The sequence below is a fragment of the Panthera onca genome, chromosome C1 (genome assembly GCF_046562875.1).
Source record: "Panthera onca isolate mPanOnc1 chromosome C1, mPanOnc1 haplotype 2, whole genome shotgun sequence".
Classification (NCBI taxonomy): Eukaryota; Metazoa; Chordata; class Mammalia; order Carnivora; family Felidae; genus Panthera; species Panthera onca.
The window spans coordinates 26,803,751-26,823,384 of NC_138346.1; the positions used below are offsets into that span (position 1 = coordinate 26,803,751).

Here is a 19,634-nt window from a genome sequence, read left to right on the forward strand (position 1 = left end):
ACTCAATGTAGTTGCTTTTTTACGGTCAGTAATTAATTCTGTTTCTAACTAATTTTATTAAAAATGTGCTTACTTTTCTTTTGTGTTCTCCCTATAAAGCTAGTTTACATATTAAGCTGCTGTAGCAAAGAAACTGAGAAATATCGCAGCTTTATGCAATACATAACACTTCATAACCGAGGGAGTGAATACAGGCTGTAGAGCAGCTTGGTCTTTTCTGTCTTGCTGCTCTGCTATCCTCTAGCGTAGTGGTGATGGCACTATTAAACAGGGTTGTGGTCACCTCCTCATTCTGGCCCTTGGGAAGTGAGAAGAGAAGTGCAGCATAGTTTGTCTTCAAGTTGGAGGTGACTTGGAAATTGCACTACTTTGTCCCACATTCATTGGCCTAGATTTAGGCATATGGCTGCAGCTAGATATGTAGCAGGGAAAGGTGAACAGTACAGTCTTAAAATGAGAAGTTGTAGGCATAGCTAAAAATCCAGTAGGTGTGGAGTTTGGTTCTAAAAAGAAGAGGAAAATGGATATAGATTGTTGTAGTCTCTGCTACATTCCCTTTTCTCTCGGTTTACATTTTGCTGAAATACATTCTTCAGTGGCTTCTATCTCAAAGTACCTTCATTTTACCCTCACTCGTCAATGATACTTCAGGTTGATATAAAATTCTAATATGATGGCTCTTTTCCCTTCATCCTTTAAAGATCCTATTTCATTGTTTTCTGCTGAGCAGTCTATCTGGTAACTTAAAAGCTGTTTTTGTATATTTGATGGTCTACATGTTTTTACCAATAGGTGTCTAATTATGGATTTATTTCTATTTTATCTGTTCTCAGAAGACACATTTTTAGCAATTCACTGAGTTTTGACAAATAGGTAGTTGTATAACCATCACCATTATCTCTTCCCCCATTAGTTATTGGAGAAAAGTGCTTGTTTTATAGGAAAATTGATAAAAATAAGCTTTCTCACACATTGACTTTAAAGTTCTATCAGATAACTCTTGTTGAGATGTCCTGAAAGACTTGGAAATATGAGTTATTGGAAAAGGCAAGTTGATAGGAAGATACAGATTTGGAGTTACTTTAGTAGAAATGGCAGTTAAAGCTATGTTATTGTATCAATTTTTACTTTTTGTTATTTTTTAAAAAAATTATTTTTAACTTATTTTTTTAATGTTTATTTATGAGAGAGAGAGAGCACGCAAGAACAAGAGGGGTAGGGGTGGTGGGGGAGGGTGGGGGGAGGATCCGAAGCAGGCTCTACATTGACAGCAGAAAGCCTGATGTGGGGCTTGAACTCACACACCGTGAGAGCATGAGCTGAGCTGAGCTGAAGTTGGATGCTTAACTGACTGAGTCACCCAGGCGCCCCTGTATCAGTTTTTAAATAAAATTCATTCATCTCTCCATCCTGTCTTATCTTCTGCCTTCCCTCTTCCTTTCCTTCATTCTTTCCCATCTTTGCTTTCACGTATACTTATTAGCATAATGTGTGCTTAAGGTACACAGTGAAGAACAAAATGCACAGAGTTCTTAAATTTTTAGGGTTTAGGTCAAATGGGGGTGAAATTACCAAATGATTACACATATAAATGTTATTTTAATTCCAACCAAAAATTTTCCCCCAAAATTATAGGCTTTTGCTTGGAACTCAAAGTATATTTTTCCATTGAAATTATAATATGAGGAGTTCTTATACAATGCCATCAAGTACTATTTAATTTAAATATTGCTAAATATCTCTTTGTAGCTTTGTTTTTATGGGAAACTGTATTCTACATAGTGAAACTGTGGACATTATGGAGATAATATTGTAAGGTTGATGGTTTTTGGTCTGAAAAGAAAAAGCTGAGAAGGAAAGGAATCAGAGTTCTTAACGACATGTTTACTCATATGGTTAGCCCAACGGTACCAAGAGTCTGTATGTAAATAAAGATTAGTAAGTTTTAGGTACTATCATGAGTTTACATTCTGGTAGGGAAGAGAGACCATGTAAATAATTAATTGCAATATAAGGTAATATGTGCACTGATACATATTTTTAATAAGATATAGAAGTGCCATAGAGAGAATGCATAACTCTTATTTAGGGGTTAGCAGGTCAGAGAAAACATCAGCAAAGAGGTGATGCCTCAGTATGGTTTTGGAGGATAAATAGTTTGCTTGAACCCATGGAACTGGAAAAGGACATTCCTTGAAGGTCTGATGGCATGGAACAACATGATATGTTTTGGAATTTACAAAGTAGAATGAAAATTCAAAGGAGCAGAAAGTATGAGTTGCGCAAGGATGGGAGAGGAAACTAGGAATGAATGAATGAATGTTATTGAATTCCTTGCATAATTTGTCGATTGTCTGTAGGAAGGTGAATAGGAGGATAGACTTTAAACCCTTAGGCTTACCTGTTCTCTCTGTTGGATTTGGGAGAATTTTGTTCAAGAATAGTTTCCTGATGGAAGTCGTTACTGTTCCTTAACTGTCTTCACCGAAACCTTCAGTAATTTCCCAGTTCTTTCAGATTACCAGATAATTTATCCTTTCTGATCATTTTCTTTAAAGGAAATAATATCACAGGCATTTTTATAGTAAATAGAGTTCTTAGAACAAGTCAAGTTTAAACCAATTAGGAAATTTCCAAGAAAGTAGATTCCTAGTAAAATTGATCACTAAGTTTCATACTTGAATCTGCATAGTCTGGTTCATTGGTGTTTTAATGTTTTGTGTGTTCTAAACAGTGCTATATACTTGTTTAAACATTTTTAAATTTTGATTATGTCATCTATTGGGATAAATTATTTTTAGGAAAGAAATCTAAACTTCCCACTAATAATTTATATTTTTCTTAGTTCAGGCTAGATGTGTATCTGGCCCTTTGTTTTCTTAAGGATCACGTTATGTTTACTTTATGGAAAAGTCACTACAATATTTCTTTTAATAGTTTCTTCTTACATTTCTTGGAAATCAAGGTGTGTAGTTGCTTATGTATGTGTAGTGTAAATTATTATACTGAATAGAGAAAACTACACTTTCTTTGCTCTTCTGGCTTCTTGAATTACTGTAATTAAAAAATTGAGAAGCATGTGGCTAAGTTATCTTGAAGGAACTTTCTATTTAACTTACCTTGAAAGTGAAAAAAAATCCTTTCTTAGTTAAATTAGAGATAAGAGGAGGGGAAAGAGATCTAGAGATGTTCTTTTGTAAATATCCTGTTTAAACAGGTCAGGAAACACTGAGATCTAATAGATCTAAACATTTTAAGTCTTTTTTTTTTTTTAATTTTTTTTAACATTTATTTATTTTTGAAACAGAGAGAGACAGAGCATGAACGGGGGAGGGTCAGAGAGAGGGAGACACAGAAACTGAAACAAGCACCAGGCTCTGAGCTGTCAGCACAGAGCCCGACGCGGGGCTTGAACTCACGGACTGCAAGATCACCACCTGAGCCGAAGTCGGACGCCCAACCGACTGAGCCACCCAGGCGCCCCACATTTTAGGTCTTTAAGCTGCCATTTGCCTCTTCTTTGACACACTGGGGGTAGTCTAACTTTTGCTAAATTTTTAGAAAGAAGAAAGCACATGTTAGCAACATTCCTTCCTTGTTCTTCCAACACTTTGTCAACACATTACAACTTCCATGTTTCTCCTTTTCTTTGCTTCAGCTTTCACTAAGACAGTAGCTTCTCATCACTTTCAGAAAAAAATTAAAATAGTTTTTCTTGGTTGAGAAGTTGGTTAGCCTATATTAAATGTTTTCTCTTTTAGATTTCGTTTGTTACCTATATTTTACATTGTAATTTTGTGTATTTAAAATTTTTCATTTAAATTTTTTTAAAACCTTAGCTTTCATGACTTTATATAAATACTGATGATGATGTTGAAGCAATTATTTTTTCACTAAACCTAGTTGCTGGGTAAGGATCTCTTCAAGTGTTCATATCAGGAACAGTTGTCTTCTGGTGAGGTTGACTTGCTTTCATCTTATGCTAGAGTTTTCATGGGTCTCAGTCATTGCAACTCATCCCACTAAAACATTTCATATCTTTGTTATTTACCTTGTTTTCTCTATGACTAGACTATTCTTTTTCTGAGTTTTTTAAAAATTCAGCTTTATTCAGGTATGATTGACAAATAAAATTTTAAGATATTTAAGTGTACATCATGGTGACCCAACACACCTGTATTCTTTTCCTGATTTTTAAGAACTGAAACTATCTCTGTAGTGTCTTCAAAGGATATAATTTTCCCTTTTTACTCTATTCTCGGCCATTGTGAGAGTTTTGTCCAGGGCAACAGTTTAAGGGGGAAAACAATAGATTATGACCTTATTATAGATGTCTTCCTGGTTGAATTTTTAAAATATCACTTTTCATTGAACTAATTGTAGCAAGTTTCCTACTTCTAAATAGGTAGTATTCTAAAGGTTCAAAAATTGATCTTTTGAAATTCAGGATCAGTTTTTCCATATGTACAAGATTATTAGTAAGGGTTATGAAAACAGGCTAACTCACAGCAGCCTGGCTCATAAAATAATCAAACCAATGGGAATTATAGCTAAATTGATATGATGAAAATTGGTATTTGTTTTACAAGCAGATACTGTTGAAAAATCTGGTGAGACGCTTTTACAAATTTTGAATGGACACTTCAGATACTTTCAGTCAAGAGCTTTTGAGATTGATGATCCTCTATCAAGTCTACTTTAACTTGAAAAATATCAAATGAAACAAAAATTTTTAAAAAATATATTTCTTCAGATTTCTTGATAGCCATATCTGTGCATTCTAGGACAATAGTTATTGAGATGGGATCAACAATTGGATCTCCTTCTCTTTGTAAAAGTTACTAGCACTGTTGGAAGTGTAGTTTAAAAATAATAATAATAACTTACTTGTTACTTTTACCACACATCAGTGGTAATATATTGCTACAAAATAATAAAATGTATGTTTGATACCATACCTGAATGTGTTCATGCTACAGTGATATGTGCTCCAAATTATGGTGTAAATTGAAACTATCCATATATAACATTGTAATTTATAGGCTGTTTCCATCCTATAAATAGCACTTATACATGATATAAGCCGGCCTATACAGTTTTTTTTTTTAATTTCCATCATGAACTACTGTACTTATATTAGTGTTTTAGTTGGCTTTTCATTACAAGAATATAATATTTCAGCCACATAGCCATTTAATACTCATCTAACTAGCCTATTAGGAGCTTATTGGCATTTTGCAAAACAACCACATATGTGTGTGTGTGTTTCTGTGTGTGTGTGTGTGTGTGTGTATACAACCATTAATATACAAGTATACATATATACAACCATATACACACACATTTATACATTATGTGAAAATAAATATTATTCTTTGCAGGGGGGGAAGTGGTAGAAGCGGTAGGGAGGGAAAAAGGTTTACGGTGAGAACTGATTATGAAACTGTTGAGATCATCTCTGTGCATTCTTTTTCCCCTTTCTCTTCTGTCTTCATTGCCATTGAGGGGCCTAAGGGTGAGAACAGTTGGAGTGAAGAATCTGGGGAATATGGGACAATATTTAGCAAGCCAGTTGTGAGTAAGTATACGTGTGTGTGTGAATGGTAGGCAGGGAGGACAGAGGCAGCTAGATCCCTACTCTTTCTTCTAGTTTCTTACATTTCAGAAAATACCACAGCACAGTTGAAACCTTGTGCCTGTATTATTAACTCATCTACCTAGTAAGCACTAGTGTGGCCTCGAGAGTACTTTTTTTCAATAGTGCAGTCCTGCCCTTTGTTGCTTGCTGGCAGCAGCAGAGTTGGAACTCCTTAGAGTGCTCGGAAAGAAGTTAGTACAAAGTCAGAATGTTGTTTGGATGTTTGTAAGTTTGGTACTTTAATTTATGAAGCTGGGAGTACTCAAATATAAAACTCAAATGGGAATGCTAGCTACCAAAATACTCGAAGACTGTATCAGGAAGTGTTCCAAATTTCAGCGTGAGATATTCATATTCTATGTATAAGCCTTTATTTTAAATGTGTCATGCTTTTTACTGCTAATAACTAAAACCAATAAAAGGGAAAATAATTGCATGTATACAATTTATGACAATATTTCACAAACCTAACCCTTAAGACATACATTTTATTTTAGCTACACATGTTTTAAATCAGCCAAGTTTTTACAGTTAGACTGTACTTTCAAGTGTGCTTTCTGATTTCCAAGCAATAATGAGAAGCATGGTTTCATGTGCATTGTAACATTAAAACTGATCTAGCAGTCAGTTTGTTTTCATTTCAACTCTTTAATTGCTGTTTGCCTAGGGGATAGTGATCCTAGAAGAATGTCAGCTTCCAAAAGACATTCTGAAAAAACAAATACAATTTGCTGACCAAGCGGCTTCATTAAATACGACAGGGAATCCCCAGATTCCCCAAGAGAGTCAAGATCCTTTACCAGAACAAGATTTTGAAATGTCACCAAGTAGTCCTACACTTCTTCTTCGCAACATAGAAAAACAGGTAATGTGAAGTAAGAGTAAGATGGGAGTGGCACGAAATGACTTTTAATCAATTTTATGAACTCTTCAAATAAACCTGTGTGTCTGCTTGGGATCTTGGTTATTAAAGTTTGCCATTTGACATTAAATATAGTTAAAATATTTAGTATGTGACTGGTCTCTCATAATATTGATAGAATTAAGATTATTTACATATTGTATACAAAGTATTTGTACATAGCCATAGGATAACTCATTTATGCAAGAGTTGGAGAATCTTTTTTTCTAACAAAATTGCTCATCATTGGACTTTTCTTTCCTGGGGAAAGAGGAGTGATACCACTTAATAGATCTGAATCTGAATAGTTGTTTGATCAATTTATTGGTAGAGATTTTTTTTTTTTTAACGTTTATTTTTGAGACAGAGAGAGACAGAGCATGAATGGGGGAGGGTCAGAGAGAGGGAGACACAGAATCTGAAACAGGCTCCAGGCTCTGAGCTGTGAGCACAGAGCCCGACGTGGGGCTCGAACTCATGGACCGCGAGATCATGACCTGAGCCGAAGTCGGCTGCTTAACCGACTGAGCCACCGAGGCGCCCCAATAAGGTCTTTTTAATACCGCTTTTTAAAATCAAATATGTTTTGATATATAATGTTTCCATCACTGTGGTAGAGATTTTTAATGAAAGATATCAGAATATGAGTTCCTTTATTTAAAAAAGGTCATGTAAATAAATGGCAAATTAGCCCCTAACAAATTACTTTGATTCTAAAGCCTTTCCTGATATTTAAATTCTATTATGGTTGACTCTAGAAGTCTAATTATTTTTTCCTGTATCTATCCTTTAAAATCATACCATTTATTTTTATTTAGATGTTGGTGGCTTTTGAACAAACCTGACTTTCTAGGAGTTTGTTAACTTGCAGCTGATCTGAATCTGCTGGAATCTACCCAGTTGGGATCACAGCTGCATGATTACCTTGTTCCAGTGGATAATGTGGATTCATGCCTGCCCACATCTAATTTTTCTAAGTTTTTCTGACATATATTGTGAAATAATTTAGTATTAGGTTACTACTATTTTATTTCCGGTAAATCAGGGTATGGTGCAACGCCTCTTCCCCCATATTTGTTGCATTTACAGTTGCCTGGAGTTTTCCTTAATTGCAGAATTGCATAATCAAACTACTTTTATGACTATTTTGTAATTCAGAAAGTTATTTTATAATCATCTGGTATTAAATTGGAATGTACTTTACCAGAGAGGTGGTGTTTTCAGTAGTGTTGCTTATGTTCCCACTTCACTCTCTTTTCTCTCTCATCCCATAGGATCACTACCCTAGTGAGAAATGAAATCACATAGCTTTTTGTTAAAAACAATTTTGAAGAGTTTTAAGTCAGTAGCAGCAGGGCATTAAGCAAGCATGGCACCCTTCTGAGTGCAGCCTTGTGTGACTGCTCAGGTTGCTCACCCATGAAGTTGACCCTGGGTATCACATGTTTATTTTTGGTCCCATTGCTGACAGGAGTGCCAGAGGCTTTGGAAGAGAAGGGAACCGGGAGTTGTGAGAACAATGGTAATGGTTTTAGGTATAGGAAGAGTAGAGCAAAAGGATACAGAAAGGGACACCAGCAATCTCTTGTAGAGGTCATTAGTAAATTGCCTATGAACAGGTCATTTGCTCTGGAAACATATGCTAATAATGTTTTCGTAGGCCAATTAAAAAATTGTTTACAAATGCTGCTGAAGAGGGATGAGAATTAAGTGGCAGGCCTGGCAACCCTGATACTACACATATTTTTCTTAAGATAACCTGTTGGTATATAACTGTTTGTTGACTATAGTGGACCTTGAATATAGATCCGGTATTGATGACTTACCTGAATTAATTTTATTAGAGAAATGTTCGCTTCCCAAACAAAATTTATTTATGTATCTCAAAACAATGAAAGAGTTGGCAATTAAAATACTAAAGGCACTATTAAGTTGTACACTGATATGAGTTTTAAAAAGCAACTTACTGATCTATAATATTAATGTATACTTGCATTATTAGGTAATGTATTTTATTCATAAATTAAAAGGTAACTTTATTTTAGAACTTTAGGTAATTTAAATTTCAAACTGGTGTATTTACATTAAAAACCTTGTTATCCAATAGCTAGTAAGTGTTTTAACTTTGAGTTGATTAGTTTTTATCTTAAGAGTTTAAATTATGCCTCTCCTAATTTTACTTTTTTCTCATTTTTATTATGAATTTCTTATCCCAAACATGGACTCAGATATTTGTGATTTTTATTGGGCTCGATTGAGTTGGTTGTTATGCTGTTCTTCTGAGCCAATTATTCACATGTACCTAACCGGTTACCTCCAGGGGCTTAGAAGATTTTTAATGATATTTTTCGCAGTGGAACAATGAAAAGAGTGTATCAGTGTTTTGGACTGAAAAATATGGGATACTTTATAAATTTCTTTGTATGACTAAACTAATGAATGCTTACCAAGTGGATAAAGACTGTATTTGTACTGATTTTGAAAATGAGCTTTAATTGAAAAATGAGTGATAATTTTTAAAATGAAGTCATTTGGTATGTATTACTTTTTAAGAAAATAAATGGTAAAAAATTTTCAGGGTCCTTTTCAAAGATTTTTTGAAGAATTCAAATATTAGATTTAGTTCTATTATATTCTTTAGTCTCATTATTTCTAATAGTATGTTATTAGTTTCATACAAATGAAAAATTTAAAATAATTATTTTATGTGCCCCTCTATTTCATAATGGAATATCTTTCAGTTAATAAAAATGGTGACACAGGTCTACATATTTAAAACAATAAAATCATACATTAGTAAGTGAGAAAACCAGGTTTTAGAAAATTGATGTGACACGATTAAATTAGAACTGTGTGTGTGTGTGTGTGTGTGTGTGTGTGTGTGTGTGTGTGTGTATGCGTGTTATATATACTCACATATACTCAGAAAACTTAGTCTAGAGGGATGGATATATACCAAGATATTAGCAGTGTTTTTACTCTGTGAAATATGAATGCAGGAGACTTTCTTTTCCCTTTTTAAGCCCCTCTATACTTTCCCTTTTTCTACAATAAGCACAGATTACATATGTAATGAAAATAGTTGTCATTCTTCTGTAGAAACGTACTGTTTCCACTGACGTGGCCTATGTTTATTGTAATTGTTGTAGGTTATTGTTTTAGGATAATTTAATATTTATTACATATTACAAATATATTATGTATATTTAAATTTGGAGTAAGGGTCAGTGAAAATTTGGAGTACCTAAAAAAACCCTGATATTTTTGAATTAGGAAAAATATTGAGAAACAGTGTGGCATTGGATTCAAGCCTGAATTTCTTACCAACTTTATAATCCTTGCTCAAGCTTCAATTTCCTCAGCTGTAGTTGATTTTAATAGTAATATCAGTAGTTCTAATACTAATTACTTTGCAGGTTAATTGTAAAGATTAGAAATAATCTGTTTAGTGCTTTGTATAGTGCCTGGCACATAGTAGGCACTTAATAAATTATAGCTATGACTTTGTTATTATTAACTTGGCTGCCTCAAAGGAAATATTTTGTAGATGCTATTAGCTAAATTCAAATGTTTTAAGAGGATAGGATGAGTAGATAAATGACCTGTAACAAAAATGGATATGGTAAAGGACTACTTTAAAATGTGAACATACTTATAATAAATGGAAAAATTAGTAGTGACATAGATCATCTTTGGAGATTAAAATATTTACTAAAATACAAGCATTTACTTGTTTCATGAAAAGTCAAGCATTTAGTAGGTGCTAAAGGTGTGAGACTTAACTCACATGTCTTACTTAGCAGTAGTAAAAGGTTACTTGTTTTCTTGCAGAGTGCACAGTTGACGGAAATCATCAACAGTCTGATTGCCCCTCTCAACTTGTCCCCAACTTCATCACCCCTATCCTCCAAATCCTGTAGCCATAAATGTCTAGCGAATGGCATTTCCAGGAGGTAGGTATCAGTGAGATAGTTTGGTTTCTAAATTTGACGTTGGTGATTTTATTTTATTTTATTTTTGATCTTTTAAGTAGTATAGCTGCTTTTTTCTTCTTAAGCACTATTAGAGTACAATCAATAGAACATGGATACATTTTTAGATAGCATCAAACTTACATAATTAAGATTACTGTAAACCTTAGAACGAGGGAGAAAGTTTTCCAGGATGTTTAATGTTTCTGAAAAAGAAAAACTGCAATACCCTTTGTTAAAGAAGTACTGCTTTATTTAACACACGTTCCATTTTGTACATTTTTCTATTCTGTAGCTCTATATGGCCTTTTCAATGCATTTTAAGAAAAAAGACGCTAGATATATTTTGGACACAGAAGATGGATAGATTTCATCTGCAAAATTCAGTTTAAGTTTCACTTAATCTGTATCCCAGCTTTTATAAGGAAAAAAATTTTTTCTGAATGTAGTTAATATAAAAATTCCTGTAATCATTAGCAATTTATTACATTTATCAGCAGATACACAATTACATATATATGGGATCATAATTCTTTTTTGGGAACAGCTTTTGTTCTCTTTTATTTTCCTTATTTTTCTCTTTTAAAGATTCAGTTAGAATTAAAGATGCTAATAGAATATTATTTTGTGTGTACATCTAATTTTTTTCAAATAAAATTGTAATGTGGGCTCCTTTAACTACCATAGAGGACTGAGTATAATTTAGGATTGGGAAATATTTATATTAATAATTATATGATTTATTGTTAAATTTTGTTTAATATGGCATGAAAGGAACATTTGTACCATGGTAAAAATGATGCAGAGTAGCTATCACATTCTTAATGAGATTAGTGGATATAAACTGAGTCTTAAATATAGTGTTATTTGGGTTTTATTTCTAATTTGTTATTTTGAAAATCTAAGTTTTGATACTTTCACTATTTCATTTGTGCTGAGTCTTTTATTCATTGTTGTGTTACAGAAAAAGTTCTTCTGTTGGTTTCACTTTATTTTTGTTGATTTTATATATTCATTCTTTATATCACTGATGATTCACTTTGAAAGCAGATTCTCATATTGTGTAGGACAACTCTCATATCTTCATTTATGAGAACATACGCTAATTAAGGAAGTCATAATTACAAAAACAAAAAGAAAGTCATAATTACAAGTTGAGCCATTAAATACCATTAAATTGGTGTGCAAACATTGTGATTTGTGGCCATGCCCATTTTAGGTAACACTTGTTTACCTAACCAGGTATTACACTATTACATAAATATGCATGTGTGTACATATTTTCATTTTAATGTACTTGGCTATATTTTTCGTTACTCATTCACACAGCATATTGCATAACTATTTGCTGTATGTCATATAGTCATAGTTCTAGGTTACAAAGATGAAGAAGACAGTCTCCACTTTTAGCTAACTTGCAGTCTCATAGGTGAAACATAATAATTTAAAATATGTAATAATAAAGCAATTGTGTGAAGTTGTTTGAATATTTGATTTTAATAGCTGTCATAGTTGAAAAGATAGCTCATAAAGATAACATGGTTCCAAATGAAAGAGGTATAACATGGGCTTTATTTACTAAATCATGATACTTTTTCAATTCTGTCTACTAATAGTTCAGAGGTTCTTGTTGACATCTGCTAGTAATTGCCATCTTTCCTGATCTCAGGTATTTATTCCTACAAATTAATTGGAAAGTTTGTTTTTGAAAGTTTAGGAAGGGGCCTGGGGGGAAAACTAAAAAAAGGAAAAAAAAAGTTTATAACAGGTTCAAAATCTACTTAAATTCTTTGTTTGATAGATTTAAGACCAGATTAAAGTTTGCTCTCCAACTTTTTGAAGTATGCTGATATGTAAGTGTTTTCATTAGTTTTATTAATTTTACTAATTCATTTATTTTTGGCAATAATCAGCATTTTTTCAAAATGCCTTCTATATAACATGAGTTCCTTTCAAAAAGCATTCTCACATTTGTTGTCAAAATACATTTCTTGTGAAGAAAAGATTTTATAACATTTGCTAGAAAATGTAATATAGCCACCTTTCATTTAAAGAGAAGGTAAGCAAATTTAGAATATTAGAGATTTTGTTTAAAATGTATAATTTATGTTTAAGTTTATTAACTGTTTTTAAATGCTTTGTTACCACATAACCAGCAAACTGCTGTGTGAAACAAAAGATGTGGGGGATACTTCTGGTTTCATTAAATTTTTTGTAAAAATTCTGTTTGTGATAAATATATACCATAATATACAAGTCTATTTAACCAGGAACACAGAAACTGGAACATATTGCAGATAACAGAGTAATAACTCTGAAGGAAAAGTAGAAAGTTTTGAGGGTTTGTGATTGTTGTCTCACATGCCACAGGGAGGTACTAAAAAATGTCTCTTGGCTTTGTCAGTTATAAATTGAGACCTTAGCACAAGCAGTGTAGTGGCATGATGGAGAGAGACAAGCGTGAGCTAGTAAGAGAATTGGAGATGAAGTACAATGGAGTCAAGGTTACATTTTCAAAATTGCTTGCTGTAAAGGCCAAAATAAAATGGATGTACAAGGTCAAGAAAGGTATTTTGTTTTTAAAATGGAAGAAATGTAAGTATCTTTATTAAAATGAAGGAAAAGAGCTAGAGATGGTAACTATAGGAATACATATCATAAAGTTATGGAGGGGCCTTTAAACAGGTGGAAATACATGTGTTCCTAGAGAGTGGCATGACAGAGATTAAAACGGATGAAGTCACAGTTGTTTGTATAAAGTGACTAGCCAAGAGTGGCAAAGGGAGCTATAGGAGTTAGGTAAAGGTGTGGATAGACATTGACCAAACATTTCTCTTCTCTTCATTTCCCTTTCTGCCCCTCCTCCTTTTTTTGTAGCATGAACAGCCTACCCCTGGAGAATGATGTTTTGTGGTTTCTAAGTTGTTTTCTTTTTTTTTGTTAACCCTTTAGCTATATTGCAAAAAATACTTAGCTGATATTTGTAGAACTAGTAAGAATTTAAAAGCAGTCTGTAATTGAACTTTTTATAAAATAAGCAAATGCATAATCGTGAAATTCTATACATTTAACAGATTATTTTAGTACTCACATTTGAGAATATTACCATAGATTTAGAAAATTAATTGGACACACAATTTTATATTACAGTAATACATGAAAAAACTTTGGTTTAAAGATATCTGTATTGAAGGAAGGTGAAATTTATCTATTTATGAGCCTTTTGATCCTGGAAGTAAATAAATGCCGAATGAGGCCTAAATTTAGTTCTTATATCTTTGTCATTTCTCAGCATTGTTGTTATTTTTTTCTTCACATGTAAAATGTGAAAAAAAAAAATCTTTAAAACTCAAAGGTTTTCACGAATAAGGACTTAATTAATTTAATGTTATTCAAACTTGACACTTAACTAGAAAGTACTTTCTGAAGATGTCCCTTTTAAGCATATAAATACTATTCATTTTATGTATTTCAGTAAATGTGAAGGTAAGAAAATTAATCATTTGAATAAGAACTTTTAAAATCCTGATAAAACAGGGGCACCTGGGTGGCTCAGTCAGTTAAGCATCCAACTTCAGCTCAGGTTGTGATCTCGAGGTCTGTGAGTTCGAGCCCTGTGTCGGGCTCTATGCTGACAGCTCAGACAGAGCCTGGATCCTGCTTGGGATTCTGTGTCTCCCTCTCTCTCTGCCCCTCCCCAACTCGCACTCTGTCTCGGTCTCTGTCTCTCTCTGTCTCAAAAATAAACATTAAAAAAATTAAAAAATAAAATCCTAATAAAATGTATACAACATAGAATTTACCATTGCAACCATTTTTATGTTTAATGGCAGTTAAGTACATTCATTGTTGTGCAACAATCACCATTATCCATCTCCAGAACTTTTTTTTCATCTTTCTAAACTGAAACTCCATACCCATTAAAGAGTAACATCCCTGGGGCGCCTGGGTGGCGCAGTCGGTTAAGCGTCCGACTTCAGCCAGGTCACGATCTCGCGGTCCGTGAGTTCGAGCCCCGCGTCAGGCTCTGGGCTGATGGCTCGGAGCCTGGAGCCTGTTTCCGATTCTGTGTCTCCCTCTCTCTCTGACCCTCCCCCGTTCATGCTCTGTCTCTCTCTGTCCCAAAAAAAAAAAAAATAAATAAATTAAAAAAAAAAAAAAAAAAAAAAAAAAGAGTAACATCCCATTCTTCCTTCTTTCCATTCCTTGGCAACCACCACTCTGCTTTGTGTCTCTGTGAATTTGACTACTTTGGATATCTCACGTAGTCCTACAGTATTTGTCCTTTTGTGACTGGGTGATTTCATTTAACATAAGGTCATCAAGATTCATCCATATTGTGACATGTGTCAACATTCCCTTTTTAAGATTGAATAATATTCTATTTTATGTATAGAATACTTTTTTTTAGTCCATTGATATCTGGGTGAACATATGGGTTGCTTGCACCTTTTGGCTATTGGGAATAATGCTGCTATGAACATGAGTATAGAAATATGTGTTTGAGTCCTTGCCTTTTTTTTTTCGTTTTCATTTGAGTCCTTGCTTTTTAATTTTTTGGACATATATCCAGAGGTGGAATTGTTGGATTGAATAAGAATATTTTATTAGGTATTTTGAAAATGAGAAATTAGTGAATGTTAATGATATTTCTAAGCCAAAAGCTAAGAAAAAGCAAGAAATGAGAAAAGTAAGCAAAGCTCAGCATCTACTATTGTCTGAGGACAAATTCTGACAAAATTGAGTTTTGATAGCTTTGTGGAGGGATAAAGAGAAATCAAAGCCAAATCAAAAATCAAGTGAAGTTTTAATAGCTTGTGGGGTGAGAGGAAGATAAATCAAAACCTTGCCTCTGATAGGGAGATGAAATGAAATCTTCGTCCATGGTTTACAGCCTCAGAGTAAATGTAACTCAGGAAGAAAACTGTTCCCCTTCCCCACATAGGGCACCATGGGGGAGAGTTGCCCTGGTCCCGAGCAGAACAGAAACAAAACAAAACTTATCTGTCTTTATAGCCTGACCATGGTGGGGACTTGCACATTGATTTTCAGTTCAAATTTGTATTAATGAGTGATCCAAGGAATCCCTAGTTTAAAATGGTTTTGGAATGGGTCATACTACAAGGTAGATGGCAGAGGCAATTGTAGATTCAGTTCTTCACTGGAAGAAGACACCTTCTTTCTTAGCCCCAGAAAATCCTTAGGAATAATTTTTCAAGGCAGTGATCAGCACACAGTTAAATATAATCAAATATGTAAGGACATCAGTAGGAGTAAGAATAAGGAAAATAACAGCAAAAACAGATTACCAAGTTCTCAGATACCAGAATTATTAAACCCTGATAATTTTTAGAAAATAGTGCTGCTTCTGATTTTAGAAATAAAAGATAGGCTTGAAAATATCTGCGGGGAAGAAACTATAAAAGTTATGTAGCACATTTGAAAGAGGTCCAAATAAAACTTCTGAAAAATACTGAAATTAAAGAACGAAGTAAGATTGGGGAAGCTGGGTGGCTCAGTCGGTAAAAATCCAACTTCAGCTCAGGTCTTGATCTCACGGCTCGTGGGTTTAAGCCCCACATTGGGCTCTGTGTTGACAGCTCAGAACCTGGAACCCAGAACCTGGAATCCCAGAGGATTCTATGTCTCCTCTCTCTCTGCCCCTCCCCTGCTCCCTCTCTGTCTCTGTTTGTCTCTCTCTATGTCTCTCTGTGTCTCTCTCTCTCAAAGATAAATATTAAAAAAATTAAAAAAATAAGTAAGTTTGGCAACATTGACACAATTGAAGAGAGAACATATAACAGAAGATAGATTAGAAGAAAAATTCCAGATTGTAGGAAAAGAGACAAAACTGTGGGAAATAACAAAGAGTCGTTTAAACAAGTGAAACATATTGAGTAAGTCTTAAATGGAGACCTGAAGATGACATAGAGAATGGAGCAGAACCAATATTTGAAGAGGTTTTGGTTGAAAAATTACCTGATCTGATAAATGACACCAAATTCAGGAAGCCAAACACAGATTCTTGAGCAGGACAAATAAAAAAAAAAATCTGTCCATAGAAACAGAGGAAATGGGGAGAAAACAAAGACAAATGGAACATTTGAAAGCAATAATGGAGGGGGGAAGGAGGAAGATATCACCTTAACTGAAGCCACAGTTGGACTAACAGCTGACTTCTCAAGAATAAGAGCCACAGTGCAGTGGAAGGGGATCTTCAGTGAGTTGAAAGAAAACTGCCAGCCTAGAAATTCTATACCCAGAGAAAACATCTTGAAAGCCTGAGTGTGAAACACAAATGTTCTCAGACAAATCAAAACTGAAGAGTATGTCACTAGTAAATTCTAATTATAATGATAACCATAAAGGGTGTGCGTCAGGCAGTGGAAAGTGATGATACTAGAGGAGTAATTGGAGATGCAAGAGACAATGAAGAACAAATGAAATGGTAAATAATTATATGGGTATATTTAAACAGTAGTAAAACATGTCTAGTGGGGCCAAAAAGAAAAAAAAAATCTATGGCAACAATAGCATGTAGGTCAGGAGGAAGAAAATGGTTTGAAGTTGTTCTCAAGTCCTTGAATTATTCAGGGCACTGGTAAAAGTACTGATTTTGATTTAACTTTTTATCTTTCTATGCTAAATATGAAGAGGAAGTCCACGTGGTGGGGGAGGAGGCTTCATAGGTGCCAGTAATGTTCCATTTCTTGGCCTGAGTGACGATTATGGGACAGGAGTAGGAGGAGTAGGGAGGAGTAGGTGAGGCATTGCTTCATAAGTTAAACATAAGATAAACATTTTATGTTTTTATCTATAGGTAACATATTTCACAATCAAAAAGTTCAGAAAGATAGGATACAAATTATACACTTTAAAAATGATAAATAGAAAACACAGTGGCCATAATAGGTTTAAAAAAACAATTAAAAATTTTTTTAATGTTTATTATTTTTGAGACAGAGAGAGAGAATACGAGTGGGGAAGGAGCAGAGAGAGACGGGGATACAGAATCCAAAGCAGGCTCCAGGCTCTGAGCTGTCAACACACAGCCCGATGCAGGGCTCAAACCTATGAACCATGAGATCATGACCTGAGCTGAAGTCGGACATTTACCCTGAGAATGATCCAGTTAATTGATTTTATAACCTTTGCCCTTTATCTGTCAAATCTGTCTTAATCTAGGATATCCATTCTTTTTAAATGAAAGCATTCATACATACTTGTGGAAAGCAGATGAAGAATGCCTAAAAAACATAAAAAGGACATGTAGCTGTAGTGTATTTTTAATTGTCCCTCGATCAAAAAGTTCTTTTATAGGCACTTGTGAATTTTGAGGTGCATACTCAACTGAAATGTGTAAGTTAATTCAAATATCAGACCTAATAATAGCAGTATAATAATAGGAAGTTGCAGAATGTAGATATAGGCAAAAGGTACACTTAAAAATGATAGGAAATTTAGTGATTTACTGTGATAAATAATATATGTTTACTTTATAGTTCTTAAAAGTTATAATGGTGCCTAAATATTTACATTCTTTCTGCTCCAAAAATTTTATAAAATCTTAACAACATTTGGCCCTTATTCAGTTCCCACTCCTACCCAATTTTTACAATCATATTATCTTAAAAGGTACATGTTAGTCTATTAAAATGTAGTATACCACAAAACAGATCATTGAGAATTAAAGGTATGTCTTGCAGTAAACGTTAAATACTGAGAGATAGTACATGATTGTATGAGAAGTAAATAAGATAGTACATACAGAAACCTTATAACAATGCCTGGCATGTAAGAAATAGCCAAATATGTTAACCATTGATATTCTTATGTAAGAACATATTATATATGTTAAAACCGTATATTAAAATTATAGGTAGTCTGTTATGTCTTTTATATCCTGGCATTATACTAGTTATTGATTTAAAACTATCCTTTTTTAAGAGTACTTCAAAGTGGTCTTGGTTATGATAAGGATTTTAAGGCGTATGTAGGGCCACCTGTTACTGAACACTCATCATATAGATACTGGAAATCAGAGATACCATCTGTTTCTCCATCATGTCTCTTGGGGAGATATAAGTTGCTGTCCTACCTTTGGTCTGCCTGGTGGGTATGGTACCCTGTAATTGAACCAAGCGTGTAAAAATTCAGGGTAAACATAGTGTTGGGTTTTATTCTCAAATTATATAAAACATACCTTCTCAAAAGATCATATTGGGACATTTAATCTCTCCCTGCCCCCCTAAAAAAGTTTTAACTTGTATTCATTTTTAACCAGTTAATAGTGGTTTTTATAATTTAGTTCTTTTGGGGTAACCTGTGGTTATGAGAGTATAGAGTATACATTTTTATATATTCTTTTTGTTTTAGACATTTTGTGACCTTGAGCAAGTCAGTTAATCTCTTTATAGCTCATTTCTTTAAATTTACTGGGACACAACTATTTATAAAGTAGTTTCTAGTACTAATATTTTTCAATTAAATGTTTATTTTTGGGGAACTCTTTTTTTTTTTAAACAAATGAACAATAAAAATGTAAAGATTTCAACACAGCCTAAAATGTGTCTTTTTGTCACATGACTTTGTGATTTGCTTTGGATGTAGTCATTTTATGTTAGCTTATATCAAGAGACATAGTGAATAGAGACAAATTATTCAACATAACTTAAAAGCATAAAAGAAGTTAATATGAAAGAGGTACTCGGGACAGTGGGAGAAATGAGGATTCTACTCAAACGCTAGAAACTTTCAAATAAGCCAAGAATTGTTGAAGTAAAATTTATTGCATATTGCCTTTCTTGGATGACACTGTGGTGAATTCAGTTTTTGATAACTCAGGCTCATGACTATGACCACATTCTCATGGACTATGGAGATTAATAGCTGTATATCTGTAAAAGAATTCACTTAGTAGTTCACAAAATATCTACTGTGTGACCTAAGTGTGCTAGGCATTGGATTGGGCACTGGGGATACATGTTGAATAAAAATACATGTGGCTTCTGTCCTCACAATATAGGCTCTAGTTGAAGAAAAATGCCATCAACCAAATACTCAAATAAATGCATAATTTTAAACTCTGATCGGGTACTATGAGACAATTCACTGTTAAGCATAT

General features: G+C 33.7%; 1 protein-coding gene across 9 annotated transcripts in view; it reads left to right on the top strand.

The window, feature by feature from the left end:
• The window catches only part of KANSL1L (KAT8 regulatory NSL complex subunit 1 like), a 134,010-nt gene that overhangs the window by 42,277 nt on the left and 72,099 nt on the right, over positions 1-19,634 (top strand). For all 9 annotated transcript variants that reach the window (XM_078450914.2, XM_078450915.2, XM_060623347.3 and 6 more), the window contains exons 4-5: positions 6,306-6,503; positions 10,371-10,492. In XM_078450914.2, coding sequence (XP_078307040.1) covers positions 6,306-6,503; positions 10,371-10,492 — 320 coding nt within the window. The remainder of the gene's footprint in view (positions 1-6,305; positions 6,504-10,370; positions 10,493-19,634) is intronic.